The sequence below is a fragment of the Corythoichthys intestinalis genome, chromosome 14, assembly GCF_030265065.1.
Source record: "Corythoichthys intestinalis isolate RoL2023-P3 chromosome 14, ASM3026506v1, whole genome shotgun sequence".
NCBI lineage: Eukaryota > Metazoa > Chordata > Actinopteri > Syngnathiformes > Syngnathidae > Corythoichthys > Corythoichthys intestinalis.
Window position 1 is genome coordinate 41,569,968 of NC_080408.1, and position 15,788 is coordinate 41,585,755.

At 39.4% G+C, this 15,788-nt stretch overlaps 1 protein-coding gene across 1 annotated transcript in view; it reads right to left on the reverse strand.

Annotated features, from left to right (window-relative positions):
* Window positions 1–15,788, reverse strand: part of LOC130929408 (cyclic AMP-responsive element-binding protein 3-like protein 3-A) — a 32,711-nt gene that overhangs the window by 13,616 nt on the left and 3,307 nt on the right. The window contains exons 3-6 of the mRNA XM_057856514.1: window positions 11,483–11,744; window positions 2,864–2,994; window positions 2,388–2,492; window positions 2,192–2,298 (exon numbers count right to left, since the gene is read on the reverse strand). Of these exons, the coding sequence (XP_057712497.1) occupies window positions 2,192–2,298; window positions 2,388–2,492; window positions 2,864–2,994; window positions 11,483–11,744 (605 nt within the window). The remainder of the gene's footprint in view (window positions 1–2,191; window positions 2,299–2,387; window positions 2,493–2,863; window positions 2,995–11,482; window positions 11,745–15,788) is intronic.

Here is a 15,788-nt window from a genome sequence, read left to right on the forward strand (position 1 = left end):
CACGGGGCGAGATCTTGCATGGAGCCCCAGATCGAGGGAGATTATCAGTGGTCTTGTATGTCTTTCATTTTCTCATAATTGTTCCCACAGTTGATTTCTTTACACCAAGTGTTTTACCTATTGCAAATTCAGTATTCCCAGCCTGGTGCAGGTCTACAATTTTGTCTCTGGTGTCCTTCGACAGCTCTTTGGTCTTGGCCATAGTGGAGTTTGGAGTGTGACTGACTGAGGTTGTGGACAGGTGTCTTTTATGCCGATAATGAATTAAAACAGGTGCCATTAATACAGGTAACGAGTGGAGCCTTGTTAGACCTAGTTAGAAGAAATTAGACCTCTTTGACAGGCAGAAATCTTGCTTGTTTGTAGGTGACCAAATACTTATTTTCCACTCTAATTTGGAAATAAATTCTTTAAAAATCAAACAATGTGATTTTCAGTTTTTTTTTCCACATTCTGTCTCTCATGGTTGAGTTTTACCCATGTTGACAATTACAGGCCTCTCTAATCTTTTCAAGGAGGAGAACTTGCACAATTGGTGGTTGACTAAATACTTATTTGCTCACTGTATGTGGAGGGGTTTTTTTGGTTTGTTTTTTTAATGCGAGTGTCAAGTTTGTTGATGAGTGAGATTATTGGGGAGGATGTGAGGTTTGTGCGTAGGTTTTCTTGAATGTATTTTTTTTTTTTTAATGAGGGTTTGTGAGAGTTTGTGTGAGATCTTGGTAGGTAATAGTGTTGTCTGTTGTGCGTAAGGTTTTTAAGGTCAATGTGATTTAGTTCAGTTTAATTTTATTCACGCGTAATTAAAGCATACAATACATGGTATATACAAATAGATACAGTACAGTGGTACTTGGACATACGACCACTTCGACAACCGATCTTTTCGACATCCAGTGTAAAACTTGACTCGCCATTTGTTTCTACATCCGACGACATGCTCAAAATACGACGATTTATGAAAGCCCCGCAGTTTCTTTGTTTTCCTGCAAGACGGACGCACAGTGGACTTGCTTCTGAGAGAAATCAACATGGGTTCCAAGAATGTTAGTGCATGTGGTGACAAAAGGAAAAAGGTTAGACTTACCATTGGAATGAAGATGGAAATGATAGAAAAATATGTGCGTGGTGTGCGTGTCCGTGAACTGGCTCGACAATATGATCGTAAAATGTGTACGATCTCGACGGTCCTTCTCCGACCTCCGTTGGCCAGTTATAAGTTAAGGTGACAATTGTTATTGTGGTAACATCGCCAAAGAAATCCCCAGCTTCGTCAGGTTTTTAATAATTTATTTCAGACCTTGTGCAACACAACACGCCTACTGCCCGCAGCAGTTGACACCATAAACAAAAGGACATTTGAAGAGAAAGTAAAATCTCTACCGCACCTCTCTCACTGTCATGTCAGCCACACGGTGCATTCAGGTACTGCACGCAAAACACATCCACCGCATTAGAACCCGATTCGTTACATTATTCCAGGAATTATTATTATTCCGATTTTTATTTGTAATTTTTTTTGTGTTATTATTTGTAATTGCCATTTGTAATGGTACCAGCAGTATTTATAAAGGATGTAGGAAGGAAGGTTTTCTGGCTGTAAAACGAATTCATGGAATTATAATGTGTCTTATGGGAAAATCCTGCTCAACCATTTCGACTTACAGTGGGGCAAATAAGTAAGTAAACATCACTGCTCTAGAGGAGATCTGCATGGAGGAATGGGCCAAAATACCAGCAACAGTGTGTGAAAAGCATGTGAAGAGTTACAGAAAACGTTTGGCCTCTGTTATTGTACATAACAAAATATTGAGATGAACTTTTGGTATTGACCAAATACTTATTTTCCACCATGATTTTCAAATAAATTCTATAAAAATCAATGTGATTTTCTATTTTTTTTTTTCCCACAATCTGTCTCTCATGGTTGAGGTTTACCCATGTTGACAATTACAGGCCTCTCTAATAGTTTCAAGTGGGGAACTTGCACAATTAGTGGTTGACTGAATACTTATTTGCCCCACTGTATGTTTATGGTTTTCAAGTGGGCTATCATTGTAATGGGAGTTATTTGTTAGTGGGAGAGGTTTTGGGGATTATGAGTCTTTCACTGAGTGCTAGATCAATAATGTGTAAGAGTTTGTGTGTGTGTGTGTGTAAGAAGTAAATGGTATTTTGGATCATCTCGCACCTTTCTTCCAGGCTATCCACATATTCTCTCTTCTTTTTGCGACTCTCTTGAGCTGAGCGCTTGTTGCGTATTTTCCGGCGGATCTTCTTCAAGACACGCTCCTCACACTTGGGATGAGATGTGGGGAAAAGTATGTGAATAAACTGCATCCATTACTTGTCTAAATTATAATGTGGATATAGTGGGCTTGGTTCACCTTGGTCAAAGGCAATTCGCTGGGCAAGCTGATCCCTTCTTTTGCCAGAAGTTTCTTCTCATCCTCATTGAGAACAAGCTCTTGCAGGGGATGCTGCTGCACTCTCTGTGGTGTGAAAATAGGATACATATTCAACTTTCATATTTAATATGAAATGTTACGAGGGTATCTCACCCCAACACTACAGTGGTTTTAAGCAAATTTCATTTTGTGGCTTAGAATGTGCTGTCTAAGGGCGCACACCCTCAATGGATACTTAATGAGAAATTTAATTTGATTTCAGGCCTAGAGATTTATCAATCAAATACAATATATTTTCACACCAGAAGGAGCAGCAAAAATGAATTGAATCAAAAAATCAAAAAAGGTAATTCTTTCCATCTGTATTATTATTATTACTGAAAAACACAGGACTTCAATTTTGAATAAGATGAAATACAAAATCGCTAATTTAATGTATGGTTTCCTTTGCTTACTTTCTCTCCCAGGTTAGATAAGAGCAGGTCCCTCACTGTCAGCTTCTGACTGGATTCCGTTGTGGAACTCTGATTAGAAGTGAGGTAGTATCCCATTCCCAATTTCTCCTGGAGGCCATCAGACTCCCAGTCTGTAAGAAATAGAAGCAGTAAGCAACCATTCAGATGAATTTTGAAGTCAAACCTGATGTGCTGTATTTCCATGCTCAGCGCAAGTCAAGATACTCCAATTTATAAATGTCTGGAGGTAAAACAGGTTTCTCTTGTTATCTAAATGTCTCTGGCTGAAAATAAACTACATTATACAGTATAATCATAGTCATGGTGGCCCTCGGGGGGGCGTTTTGTCTGCCAGTTTGGGCTCTCGTGATGAATCAGCTAATTGACAACTAATCAATTATCAATTGAAAACAGTCAATCTTTTAGAGAAATTGCAAATGAGTATTAACTCATTTACTGACATTGACAGTGATGGGCATCGTATTCTTTTTTTTTTTTTTTTTTTACAGCCATTGACGACGATAGGCGTCCAATCAAATTTCGAGGATTTGATCGCTGCCAGCCCTATCAATCAAATAGGATTGGACATCTATCGCCGTCACTCACAGCCAATGAGTTAATAGTAATTATTTTTCACACATTTTTATCTGTTTAATTTACATTTTTTGCTTGTATTTTCAACATTTTTATTTACTTATCTATTTTTTTAAATTTTATTTTTATTATTTTCATATTTACATTTGTTTATGATTAACAAAAATGGGAAAGCAGTAAATGTTCGCTTCTGAAATTTTCCATCCATCCATCCATCCATCCATCCATCCATCACCTTCCGCAGACACGTGCCGCCCATAAGGCGATTTAGGCAAATGCCTAAGGGCGCACCAGCGTCCAAAAAGGCCTCAAGAAAAATATTCAAATAATATTTGATGATAGCAGAATTCAAAAAATTATACAAAACAATAAAACAAAAGAACAACAAAACCGTTCATAATATTTAAATAATAATGAAATCATTTTTCTAGTGTGCCTTCTGCCCGTTTCCCTTTTTCCTGGGATGTGATAATTTCACTACAGACCCTAGTCTCACTCACCACCCAGCAGACCAGAGAGCTACCTGAAGGTGCTATTTTTAGCCTCCGCAATTGAGCGACATTACGGTGACAAGTCAACTTCATGAAAATACAAAAGCCCTCTGGGACTGAGAAGAAAAAGAAAGAAGACAGCAAAGACGTAAAGAAAAACAGAGATTTGTTGTGATGATTTTTTTCAACAGCATAAGCACGTAGATTTAGCGCAACTGCAAGCTAGCAGTTATTTACATAGAGCTTATATGACTTAGTGCTAAAGCAAAAATATACTGTATCATTAGCCAGGCTGTTGTTTTAGAAATATTTTCAGTATTCAGCCAGCTGTGGATTAGTTTCAGTTAAATTTACTCCCCCTCCAATTTTAGAGAAATTTGAACAAAGTGTATGGGAGACTAAAATTGTCTTACTTATTTTCATGTGATGTGAACCACTTTTACCTTGTGTTAAATTGTTGCCTTGCACCGCCAGACTATTCTCCCTGTATTTTTCAAACACTGTGAGAAATAGTCTGGGACCCAGCCCATTAGCGGCCTCTCGAGCAAGTACAAAATCAACCGTCCAATCAGATTTGTTTATTTGCGTGACGTGTTCTTAACGAGTAACTTCACTCTTGTGCCCTGAAAGTCGTCTCTACAACAATACAGATGGCGAACGGGAGAGCCGAGAATATGTTCCAATCCGCGGTAAAACCAGTTTTAAATTACCAAAACCACATCGACACAAGTCATTGACAACAGTCAACATGGCTCGCGCTAGCCATGTTGAATAAACTTCTCCATTCTCCACTCACGCTAATTACTTGTCGCTTTAACAACGTCACGTCTGCCCGTCGCTGATTGGTCCACTCCACTTTCTGTTTGCTGTGGCTTGCTCCGCCCTCGGAATTTGATCCGCCGGACGGTCACTAGACTCAATCGCTTCAACAGCGGTAAGTCTGGTATACCAGGTAAGTTAAATTGTGCTTTTCAAATAAATTTGCCTTGCCTAAAAGTGCCGAGGTTAATTAAATAAATACACCATTAAATATGGAATTAATAATTTCAAAGTTCTGTTGTATGGGGGACTAAAAGTGCCACAGATTTAAATGCAAACATTTGTTATTAAATGTGTCATTAATACATTAAAATGGCGATCGCGTTCATGTAAAAACATATTCAAGTTACTAATTTTTTTTTTGCTATCATATATTATTTAATTCATTATTATTGGATAGTTCTCTGTAGTTGACGTGCTTCAAGAATTTATTTTCTTTTAACTACGCCCATCAAAGATAGTGGCCGGATCCAATAGACAGGTACAGTAGGCTGCAAGAATTTAGGCGCTATTATGGTTATGTCATGCTAGTTTCAGAATCAACAGCTATTTGACTCATATAATGTAACATTCCACTTTCTTCTCTTTGTAGATGCTCTTCTGAAATATTTTCCTTCTACCTCTGTACATCCTGGGCCATCTTTTACAGCGAACTTATCCACATTAGCACCTAGTCCAAGCCAACCAAGTGCAGGAAAGAAGCGCACCTTCCAAAAAACTGTCATATGAAAGTGCAATAGATGCTTTTGCATCAGTGAAGCCAAGGTGAGTAAGGTTATAGGTCAAGGGGGGAAAAAAAGTTTCATTTTAAAGTGTTCTGTGTGTCTTTGTATAGGTTTGTGTGGGTGGGTGTTAATCATATTGTAATAACAATTCTAATTTATTTAATACATTTGTTTTTGAAGTGTTTTTTATTGGTGCTTTTGAATAGTTATTACAGCATTTTTCTTTTAATTTATGTACTTGTTTGTTGTCTTTTTTTTTTTTTGTATAATAAATTACAAAGAGATAATGTGCTTTTTCAGTGTCAGTGTTTAAATATACATATGTGGTGAAAAGGGGGGGGGGGGCAACAAATGTGTTGCCTAGAGCACCAAATTGGTCAGGAACGGCCCTGACCTTCCGCTTGCTCCGGGGTTGGGTCGCGGGGGCAGCAGCTTTAACAGGGAGGCCCAGACTGCCCTCTCCCCAGCCACTTCAACCAGCTCCTCCGGCAGGATCCCAAGGCGTTCCCAGGCCAGCCGAGAGACATAGTCTCTCCAGCATGTCCGGGGACGTCCCCGGCGCCTCCCACTGGTGGGACATGCCAGGAACACCTAGTCGGCGAGGCATCCAGGAGGAATCCGAACCAGATGCCCGAGCCACCTCAGCCGGCTCCTTCAATGTGGAGGAGTAGAGGCTCGACGCCGAGTCCCTCCCGGATGACCGAGATTCTGCGGAGGAAACTCATTTTGGCCACTTGTATCCGGGGTCTTGTTCTTTCAGTCACGACCCTCAGCTCGTGGCCATAGTTGAGGGTAGGAATGTAGATCGACTGGTAAATCAAGAGCTTTGCCTTTCGGCTCAGCTCCTTCTTCACCACTACGGACCGGCGCAGAGTCCGCATTACTGCAGACGATGCACCGATCCACCTGTCGATCTCCTGCTCCCTCCTACCCTCACTCGTGAACAAGACCCCAAGATACTTGAACTCCTCCACTTGGGAAAGGATCTCATCCCCGACCCGGAGAAGGCACTCCACCCTTTTCCGACTGAGGACCATGGACCTGATCTTCATCCCAACCGTTTCACATTAAGCTGCGAACCGCTCCAGTGAGAGTCGGAGGTCACAGCTTGATGAAGCCAACAGCAGCTTTTGAATTTTAATTTTTAAAAAATGTTTATTGAGAATAAAATTAATTTAAAAAACTGTTATTAGTAATTATTTCCTTGATTATTCACTGAGAACTACAGAAATTTTATTTACATTTTATTTTAGCAAAGAACAGTTTGAGGTACATGATTTAATTTTGCGGTCCACACGAATTCACAAATTGAAGTGGTGGGCTGAAGCTGACCCCCAGTCCTTGAGTTTTACATTTGTACAATGTAGCTAGATTATTTTAAGGGGGGCGGAGGGTGCTTGAGCACCTGCCCCTTTGCCCCTACATGCCCAAAGTGCCCTTTTTGACCGTTTTTTTCCCCCTTTGGTTCTTATGTGTGTGCTGGCCGACTGTGCAGGCATGACACCGAGTACTTTATTTGAACACAGAAAACACCTTTAAAAAATACATAAATAAAAATTAAAATAAAGAAATAAAAGAGGCGTCTGCGAGCCGCTAAGCCGCCATAACCCATTGGTTGACGACCAGTAGGCTATACTTGATTATACTTGATTAACTTATCTGGGTTTTGCACTGATTTATGACTGTTTTTAACTGGTATATTTTTGCTCTGCACTTTAGCACTGACATGACCTCATGCTGCTGTTGAATCTTTGTTGTACATGTCCAAAACTGTGTCATTGTTTACACTTGGTACTGATGGGTAGTTATTTTCTGGGTTTTGCACTTTACCAACTTAGCTGCATGAGCTGTATGGATGCGCTAAACAAAGTTTCGTTGTGCTTTTTGTAACAATGACAATAAATATTCTGAATCTGAATCTAACCCCCACACACCCACTCGCTTGCTGGCCCGCTACTGTCATGCCACTCGCCGGCCTCCAAGCTGGAGTGGGGAGTAAAAGCCCCGTCGCATCATGGCACTCCGGTGGGACCTCAATAGCCAGCAGTCAGGCCAGCGAGTGCGTAGTCTGCGCGAGACGGGGGGGGGGGGGGGGGGGGGGGCACCGGCAGCCGCGGGGGTGTAGTTTCCCCTGTCGAGTCAATTTAAACTGGGATCCTCGATCTTAAAGACATGTAGGCTCTAATAAACCACAATTGTTCTCTTGTACTAAAATATGTTGCTAGAAACACATAAAATGTTAAATCAATGGCAATATTTTATAATATTTATACATATTTTGACCAATACTTGGCGCCATGTTTTGTGGGCTCCGAGTGATAACGTAAATGGGACGTTCCCAATTGTGTGTACAACAGTTGTGTATTGCAGCCTAAACTCGCAAAGTAAAATGCCACGATGTGCTGCTTTTGGATGCAATTTCCAGTCAAATGGAAACGAGGAGTGATGCGAGTCTCCACAGATTTCCTATTGACAAGAAGAGGAGAAAGGTTTGGCAAAATGCCTGTAGACTGACAAAACTTCCCAAAGACTCAAGGCTTTGTTCTCGCCATTTTTGTCCTACCGCGTTCGAGGCTTTTAGTCGAAGACAACTTATGAAAGAGCTCACCGGAGACTAAAATTAAATGCTGTTCCAACTATTTTCCCTCACAAGAAGCCTCAACGCGCTCGGATAGCGAGTGAAATAAGCGCAATAAAGCGCCAAAGACAAGAAAATGCTGGCCGCTCTCTTAAGCAGGCAAGCCGCTCCGGTCGCTACAGCGGTAGGCGAACCTTCTGGCGTACTGCTAGTCACAGAGGAAACTAATAATTCACCTCTACTTTCAGTTCATCAGGCAGTAAGTCTGTCTGTCCAGTATTCACCTAATATGAGTGATGCAGCCACTCAAACTGATCCAGACACGTCCGATGCAACGATACAGTGGCCAGATGATGCGCGCCGAGCACTTAATATACTAGAAGACCACCCTTACGTACGTAGCTAAATGTGACTTCAATGTACAAGACATGGAGGACACTCGATCCAGATGACGAATTTAATGAGGACGGTCAGCCACAACACGACTCCGATCCTGACTATCACACGTGTGCATTCATAGTTTTATAACCTTCAGAGAGTTTATAATGTCAATAGTCATGAAAATAAAAATGCACAAATGACAAGGTGTGTTCAAAACTTTTGGCCTGGATGCTAACAATCTACATTCTGTATTTATATTGGAATAAGTTTGATCACGCAATAGCTCACCTTGAAGATCTACTAATAAAAACCAGAGTTCTCAACAGCATACGCTCTCTCGCTCCGTTGTCATTGAGACGCACTTGCCGCAAGTACATCACCAGTTTTGCCCAACTCCTGTCTTATCAGGTATTTCCTGCTCTGCATTTTGCCTTTGTTGCTCGTCTTGTGAACGACCGACAGTGCTGTCCTGCTCTTCACTTTTCCGCTCTGGTTCAAATTGGAAGGGCAGAACCGATGACATGTTGGGGTAGCTAACGAGTGACACGCTGGAAGTTAGGCAGCGGGCCCGGTGACGTCGCCACACCGCGACGTCAACAAGAATGGCAACCTATTACTTAAAATCATTTTACAAATTTTATTAAAGCAAAAACATTAAGAGGGATTTTAATATCAAATTATTATAACCAGTGTTGTTAATCTTACTTTTAAAAAGTAATTAATTACAGTTACAAATTACTTCTCCCAAAAAGTAACTGCGTTAGTAACTCAGGTACCTGAATGTAAGAGTATTTAGTTACTTGGCAAAGTAACTGGTGATAATTTTCATGTTTTTTTTTCTCAAAAAAATAAATAAAATAAATAAATAAAAAGACAGGTCACACAATGTGAAGTTTATAGGGTTTGTGGGACAATTGGCCCTAGCCCAATTCTTTACCCTAAACCTAACTAAACACAGGGGTATTTGCTATGTGTTGAAGTCATTTAATGTTGTGAATCAACCGTTAAAGTTGTTAAAATTGCTCCTGTTATTGCATTAGTTCCCTTCTGTCTATTTTCGACATGTGTAAGTTTTAAACTGTTTCAACATTTAAAGATAGATTTAAGTGAAGTTTTGCCCATTTAGGAGCATTTTAGATAAAAAGTTACTTAGGTTCGCTAGGAAGGTTCTCTACAACAGAACCTTTCTGAGAAGTGTAGTGCTTTAAGATGGCGGCTGTTTACTAACGCATCTAGTTCTTTATCATATATGTTGCTAATGCCGCCGTGTCTGTCATTTGCATCTAGTTCTGTATATAAGTGATATCTCCCGAATCATCATGTGGGCGTAGTTTGTAGGCTATCGGCTACAGTCAGGTATTATTGGAGCCACCTAGCAGAGTAGCATCGCGTTTGCAACGGTGTCACACTCCCTTGCCTCCTCCCCACTCCTGCTCTGCTCTCTCATCTCCGTGAGTCCATCTTTTTCAGACTTTTCTCGCGTCAGTCAACCAACATCGTAACGCATAGTAACGCATGCCTTTCCCGCCTCAGTAACGGCGTTGCCAAGATGAGAAAAGTAATTAATTAGATTCCTCACTATTGAAAATAACGCCGTTAGTAACGCCGTTATAGTCTAACGCCGCTATTAACAACACTGATTATAACTCATACTAACATTTATCTTTTAAGAATTACTTGTCTTTAAGATCGAGGATCCCTTTCGAGATCAAACATCGATCGATCAGTCATCGATCGATCGAGACAGTCTCTCGGATGAAGGCACACGCCTCCCATCAACTGACCGTTCGGGCCAGCCCGACGATTGGTGGGCATGATTCTTCAAGCTGTTCAGAAATAAGCCATTGGTGTAGCTACTTGTCACTCAAACATGTCCGACCAATAGTGAAGTGGAACATTTGTCTCGGAATGTTTCAATAAAAAATAAAAAGTGAGTTCAAACCTTATGCACTTCAATCAAAACAATAATAATTTCAAATAAAAATAATATTTCCCCCCCCCAAAATTAAATATTTGATTTTTGTATATGAATTTTTTATTTGAAAATATTTTTAGGGGGGAATTGAAGCACCATGTTGTTCCTTTTTGAGTCTCAAATTTATTTTTACATTCAAACACATTTTTTTTAAATTGAAGTCACTGTTTTTTCGATTGAAAATATATATATTTTGATTGACATTTTTTTGGATTGAAAAATAGACACAAATCTACCTACATAGTGAGAAAGAAATTAAGAAAGCTACTGAGGAATCTGATTTTTCTAATTTAAAACTTATATTTCATTATGCCGACATGCCTCGTACGGAAAGGAGGTTGGGGGATTTAAAAAAAGAAAAGAAAAGGAGCTGGATAAGGCTGCTAAAGGCAGTGGATCCCTCATCAGCTGGTTGAAATGCACATTAGTAAGAATAACACAGTTTGCAAGTATATTCAGGTATAAAACACAACAATTATAAACACAATTACAATGTTATTGTTCCATAACATTTTATGTCATTACTTTATTAATTATTAGGTGCTAGAGTTTTCAAAAATGGATAATAATGAAATAATAATTTTGAAAAAACTATGCTGATGGTGGCTCAATGACCATCTGATGTGATTTGTTCTCAGATGAAAAAGAAGTTGAGGAAGGAAGTTTTGATATAGAGGTTGAAGGAAGAAAAGAGCCAAGGCTGACAGAGTCACTGTCAGAAAGTGTTGATGACGGTGTTGATTCCTATGAATTATTCCCCTTTCCCAATTAAAGTCCGTCACAGTCACAGCCAATTATACTATGAAGCTGGTTAAAATGGAAGTTATTTTGTCGTAAGGTGTATTAAATAATTATTCATGTGCCCCTTTTGATGTATGAGCACTTGCCCCTCCATCAGTCTCTGCATGGCTCTGACAATAAATATATTACCTTGTCTATAATTCACACCTCCATATGCCTTAGATACCTATCAAAAATTCAGACTGTAGAATCTAACCTTCTATCCGATAGTTTAACAAGGCATCATCACTTCTTAGATTAGAAATGAAATCCTACCCAGATCAATGGATACATCTGACGCAATTTCATTTTCACGCTTAAAGAGTGGAAACTGCGCAGATGCAGGGTGAGCCAATGTGCCGTCCAAGCCTTGAAATGAAGCGCAGGAGGGCAGTCGGTGGCTGTCAGCCATGTCGGACACGTCGCTCTCTGGGGTGCGAGGTGACCACGGGGGGGAGGTCGGAGCTGAGGAAGACTCACTCCCGGCCAGCAGGGTGTCCAAGAAGTCCTCAGTAGCTTTTCCATCTGGGCTCAGTGTCTGCGAAAGAGGTATGGAAGGAACAGTACTGGAATGAGAGCTAGGCAACGGTTAATAACCCTAATCGTATTTAATCGAGTGAGATTAATTGCGATGAATCGCATTCTGAGTAATATTGAATTTAAATATAATAATTAACCAGTGTTGTTAATCTTACTTTAAAAAAGTAATTAGTTACAGACACAAATTACTTCTCTCAAGAGTAATGAGTTACTAATATTAGTAATCACCTAAGAGTAATTATTTACTCAGCAAAGTAACTGACGTTACTTTTCATTAAGGGCGTTGGTTTGCATAGGGACGGTAGGGACATAACACTAGCAACTTTTCAGGATGCTCAAATTGTCCCCACCAACTTTTAAGCAAACTTATATGCATAACATAATGAGTTTGATTATATAAGTCATTTAGATTGTCTTCCCATATGACATATGATAGGATAGAATTGATTCTACCATTATTAAGTTAATTATTTTCATTATGTTCAAACTTAAATTTTGCCCTTTTGTCTTGCTGAATGTGCTGGTCCATTTGTCCCCTTGAAACACATGTTTGATTGGCTGAGGACCTAACCCACCCCCTGTGTGAGCTCACACTCACACATCCCTGACAGAAATACATTTCGACAACATGCCGCCTCCTCCACCACCTTCGAAAAGGACGGATATTAGAAGTTTTTTCTTCTGCCAGCAGCAATGTAAGTAATTTAAAAAGACGCCAATGTTGTGTAGGTGGGAAACACACCTCCAATTTTGCTACTGAAAGTCCGACCTGTGTCAGAGTTAGCATAACATTAAATTGTCTGAACTTGCTTACCTGCAAAACTCGATTAGGAAGCTGTTTAGAGAGAAGTGTCCTTCTGTTTGTGTTTTCTACTGTTAATGTTCATTAAACTGTGAGAAATGTAGTGAGCTCTGCTGGAAACTATAGAACTACAAAAATGTTAGCATGAAGCTATTCGTGAGAAATGTAGCCCTGACCCATTCTGTTTGGTCTTATTACTGTCCTGTCCCCAGCAAAAAGTGTACATGCAGGTTATGTTGTTATATCGTCCCTACCAATGTTGAGACCAAACCTACGCCCTTGCTTTTCATGTTCTACAAATTTCATTATATATTCTGTAACATCTTTCACATCAAATATGTTTATATTAACTAATTGAACTGAACTGATTTAAAAAAAAAAAATTTTTTTTTTAAAGTAGGTCACATTTACGTTTTTTTCCTTTTTAAATCTCAGCTATACACAGTAAGAATCTTACAGTATAAAAACTTTCAAATGCTGTGAGAAAAAAGCTGTTTTGTTTTTCCTGTTGTACTGAACCCGCACCGAACTCAGTAACGAGGTACATACCGAACCATGACTTGTCTGTATCGTCACACCCCTAATATATATAGATACTGTATATTTTTCAATATGAAGGTGAGCTGCTAAATCTCCTGCCTCCTGTCTTTGCTCTAGTTGTTTTGATTAAAAACATCACACTGGGTTCATGGATATGTCATTCAAGAAATTTTAGGGCAAGAGACTATTTTTCGTAATTTAAAAAAATGATTATTATATTTTAGCGTCTACAATGACAACGCCAACTTGCTGATGATAATGCACTCAGCAGGAAAACAGTACATTATTTACAATTTATTGTACCCGCCTGGACGCCATGAACTGTATGTTAAGAAAAAAAAATGCTCAAATGTTTAAGATGACACTCGCCATGCTAAATGCTAATGCGAACGTGAATGCTATGCTAACGTTCCGAGCCACCTTGCCAATCATCATCGCGTTTGCTTCGAGCTCCCCCTTCCCACTCTGCTCTCTCTCAGGCAGCTGTGACCAAATCAGACAACTCGCACTTCATTTAACATTGCTGTAACGCGCTGCCGCACATCCTTAGTAACGGTAATGGCGTTGCAAAGATTAGATTATTCACTACCAGTGTACTTACTTTGAAAAAGTAATTATTCATTCATTCATTCATTCATTTTCCATGCCGCTTTTCCTCACGAGGGTCGCGGAGGTGCTGGAGCCAATCCCAGCTAACTACGGGCAGTAGGCAGGGGACACCCTGAACTGGTTGGCAGTTACTCAGTAACTCAGTTACCTCAATGTAAGAGTAATTAATTACTTGTAAAAGTAACTGGTGTTACATTTCATGTTTTACAAATTATTACATGATCCATTCTGTAACATCTTTCACATCAAATAGGTTTCTATTAACTGACTGAATTGAACTTTTTAAATATTTTTATTCCATCCCCCCAAAAAACATAGGTCAGACTATGTGAAGTTCAAAGGGGTTTTGGGACAATAGGCCCTAGCCCAATTCGAATCGACCATTAAAATTGTTAAAATTGCTCCTGTTTATTGCATTAGTTCCCGTCTGTCTACTTTCGACATGTGAAGGTTTTACAACCGTTTCATCATTTGAAAATAGATTCAAGTCAAGATTTTGCCGATTTAGGAGTGTATTTTAGATAAAAAGTTACTTATGTTCACTACAACACAGCCTTCCTGAGAAGTCTACTGCTTTAAGATGGCGGATATTTAGTGGGCATACTTTGTAGGCTGTTGGGTGCAGTGAGGTATTATTGGAGCCACCTAGCATTGCGTTTGCAACGGCGCCACAACTTCCTTTCCTCCCCTCCACTCCCGCTCTCCTCTCTTCGTGTTGCTCTGCCATTTCTCGGGTCATTCAATCAACGTAGTAACGCATAGTAACGCACGCCTTTACATCCTCAGTAACGGTAACAGCGTTGCAAAAATGAGAAAAGTTATTAATTTTACTCACTACTGAAAAAAAAAAACACTGGCAGTAACGGGGTTTTACTCTAACGCAGTTATTAACTACACTGCTCACAATTGAAAAAATAACACCGTTAGAAGCGCTTTTATACTCTAAGGCTCTTAATAACAACACTGTAATTAAAATACGATTATTTTATAGGTACAACCACATTAATGAAATAATAATCTACTTTAAGACATTGGCTGCGATTGACGGTGATAGACGTCCAACCCATATTAACTAGGAGAGGCGGGAAAAAAATGATCGCTCCCAACCCTCCCAATTGAAATAGATTGAGAATGGGAAATAATGACTTAATACACAGTTAAAATAATTAACTGTGAGTGTAATTGCGATTAATTGCTCTGTGTATAATCGATATTAACTCTTTGGCTGCCACTGACGCGTTAGACGTCCAATCCATTTGAACTGGGAGAGGATGGCGATGAATGATGGGCAATACTGAGTTAATACGCAGTTGACATAATTAACTGAGATTAAGTGCGATTTATCACGTTCTGTATAGTAATGAATTCAAAAGTAGTTTTAGCACACTTTTAAATATACTGTCATATTAATGAAGTATTATTCTACATTGACTCACAATGAGACAATGGATTAATGCGTATTATGTATAATTGTGTCTTTTTTCTTTTTCTAAAATGGAATTAGAAATAAGCCATTATGGATATTTTACACTATTCATCATCATAACTGTGATCATGGATTTTTATTTATTTATTTACACTGCTGGCCAAAAGTATTAGCACCCTTGCAATTCTGTCAGATAATGCTCAATTCCTCCCTGAAAATGATTGCAATTACAAATGCTTTGGTAGTAATATCTTCATTTATTTTGCTTGCAATGAAAAAACACAAAAGAGAATTGAATAAAAATTAAATCACTATCATTTTACACAAAACTTCCAAAAATGGGCCAGACAAAAGTAGCGGCATCCTTTGAAAAATCATGTGATGCTTCTCTAATTTGTGTAATTAACAACACCTGTTACTTACTTGTGGCACATAACAGGTGGTGGCAATAACTAAATCACACTTGCAGCCAGTTAAAATGGATTAAAGTTGACTAAACCTCTGTCCTGTGTCCTTGTGTGTACCACATTGAGCATGGAAAAAAGAAAGAAGAGCAAAGAACTGTCTGAGGACTTAAGAAGCCAAATTGTGAGGAAGCATGGGTAATCTCAAGGACCTGAATTTTCCTGTGTCTACCATGCGCAGTGTCACCAATAAGTGTAAAT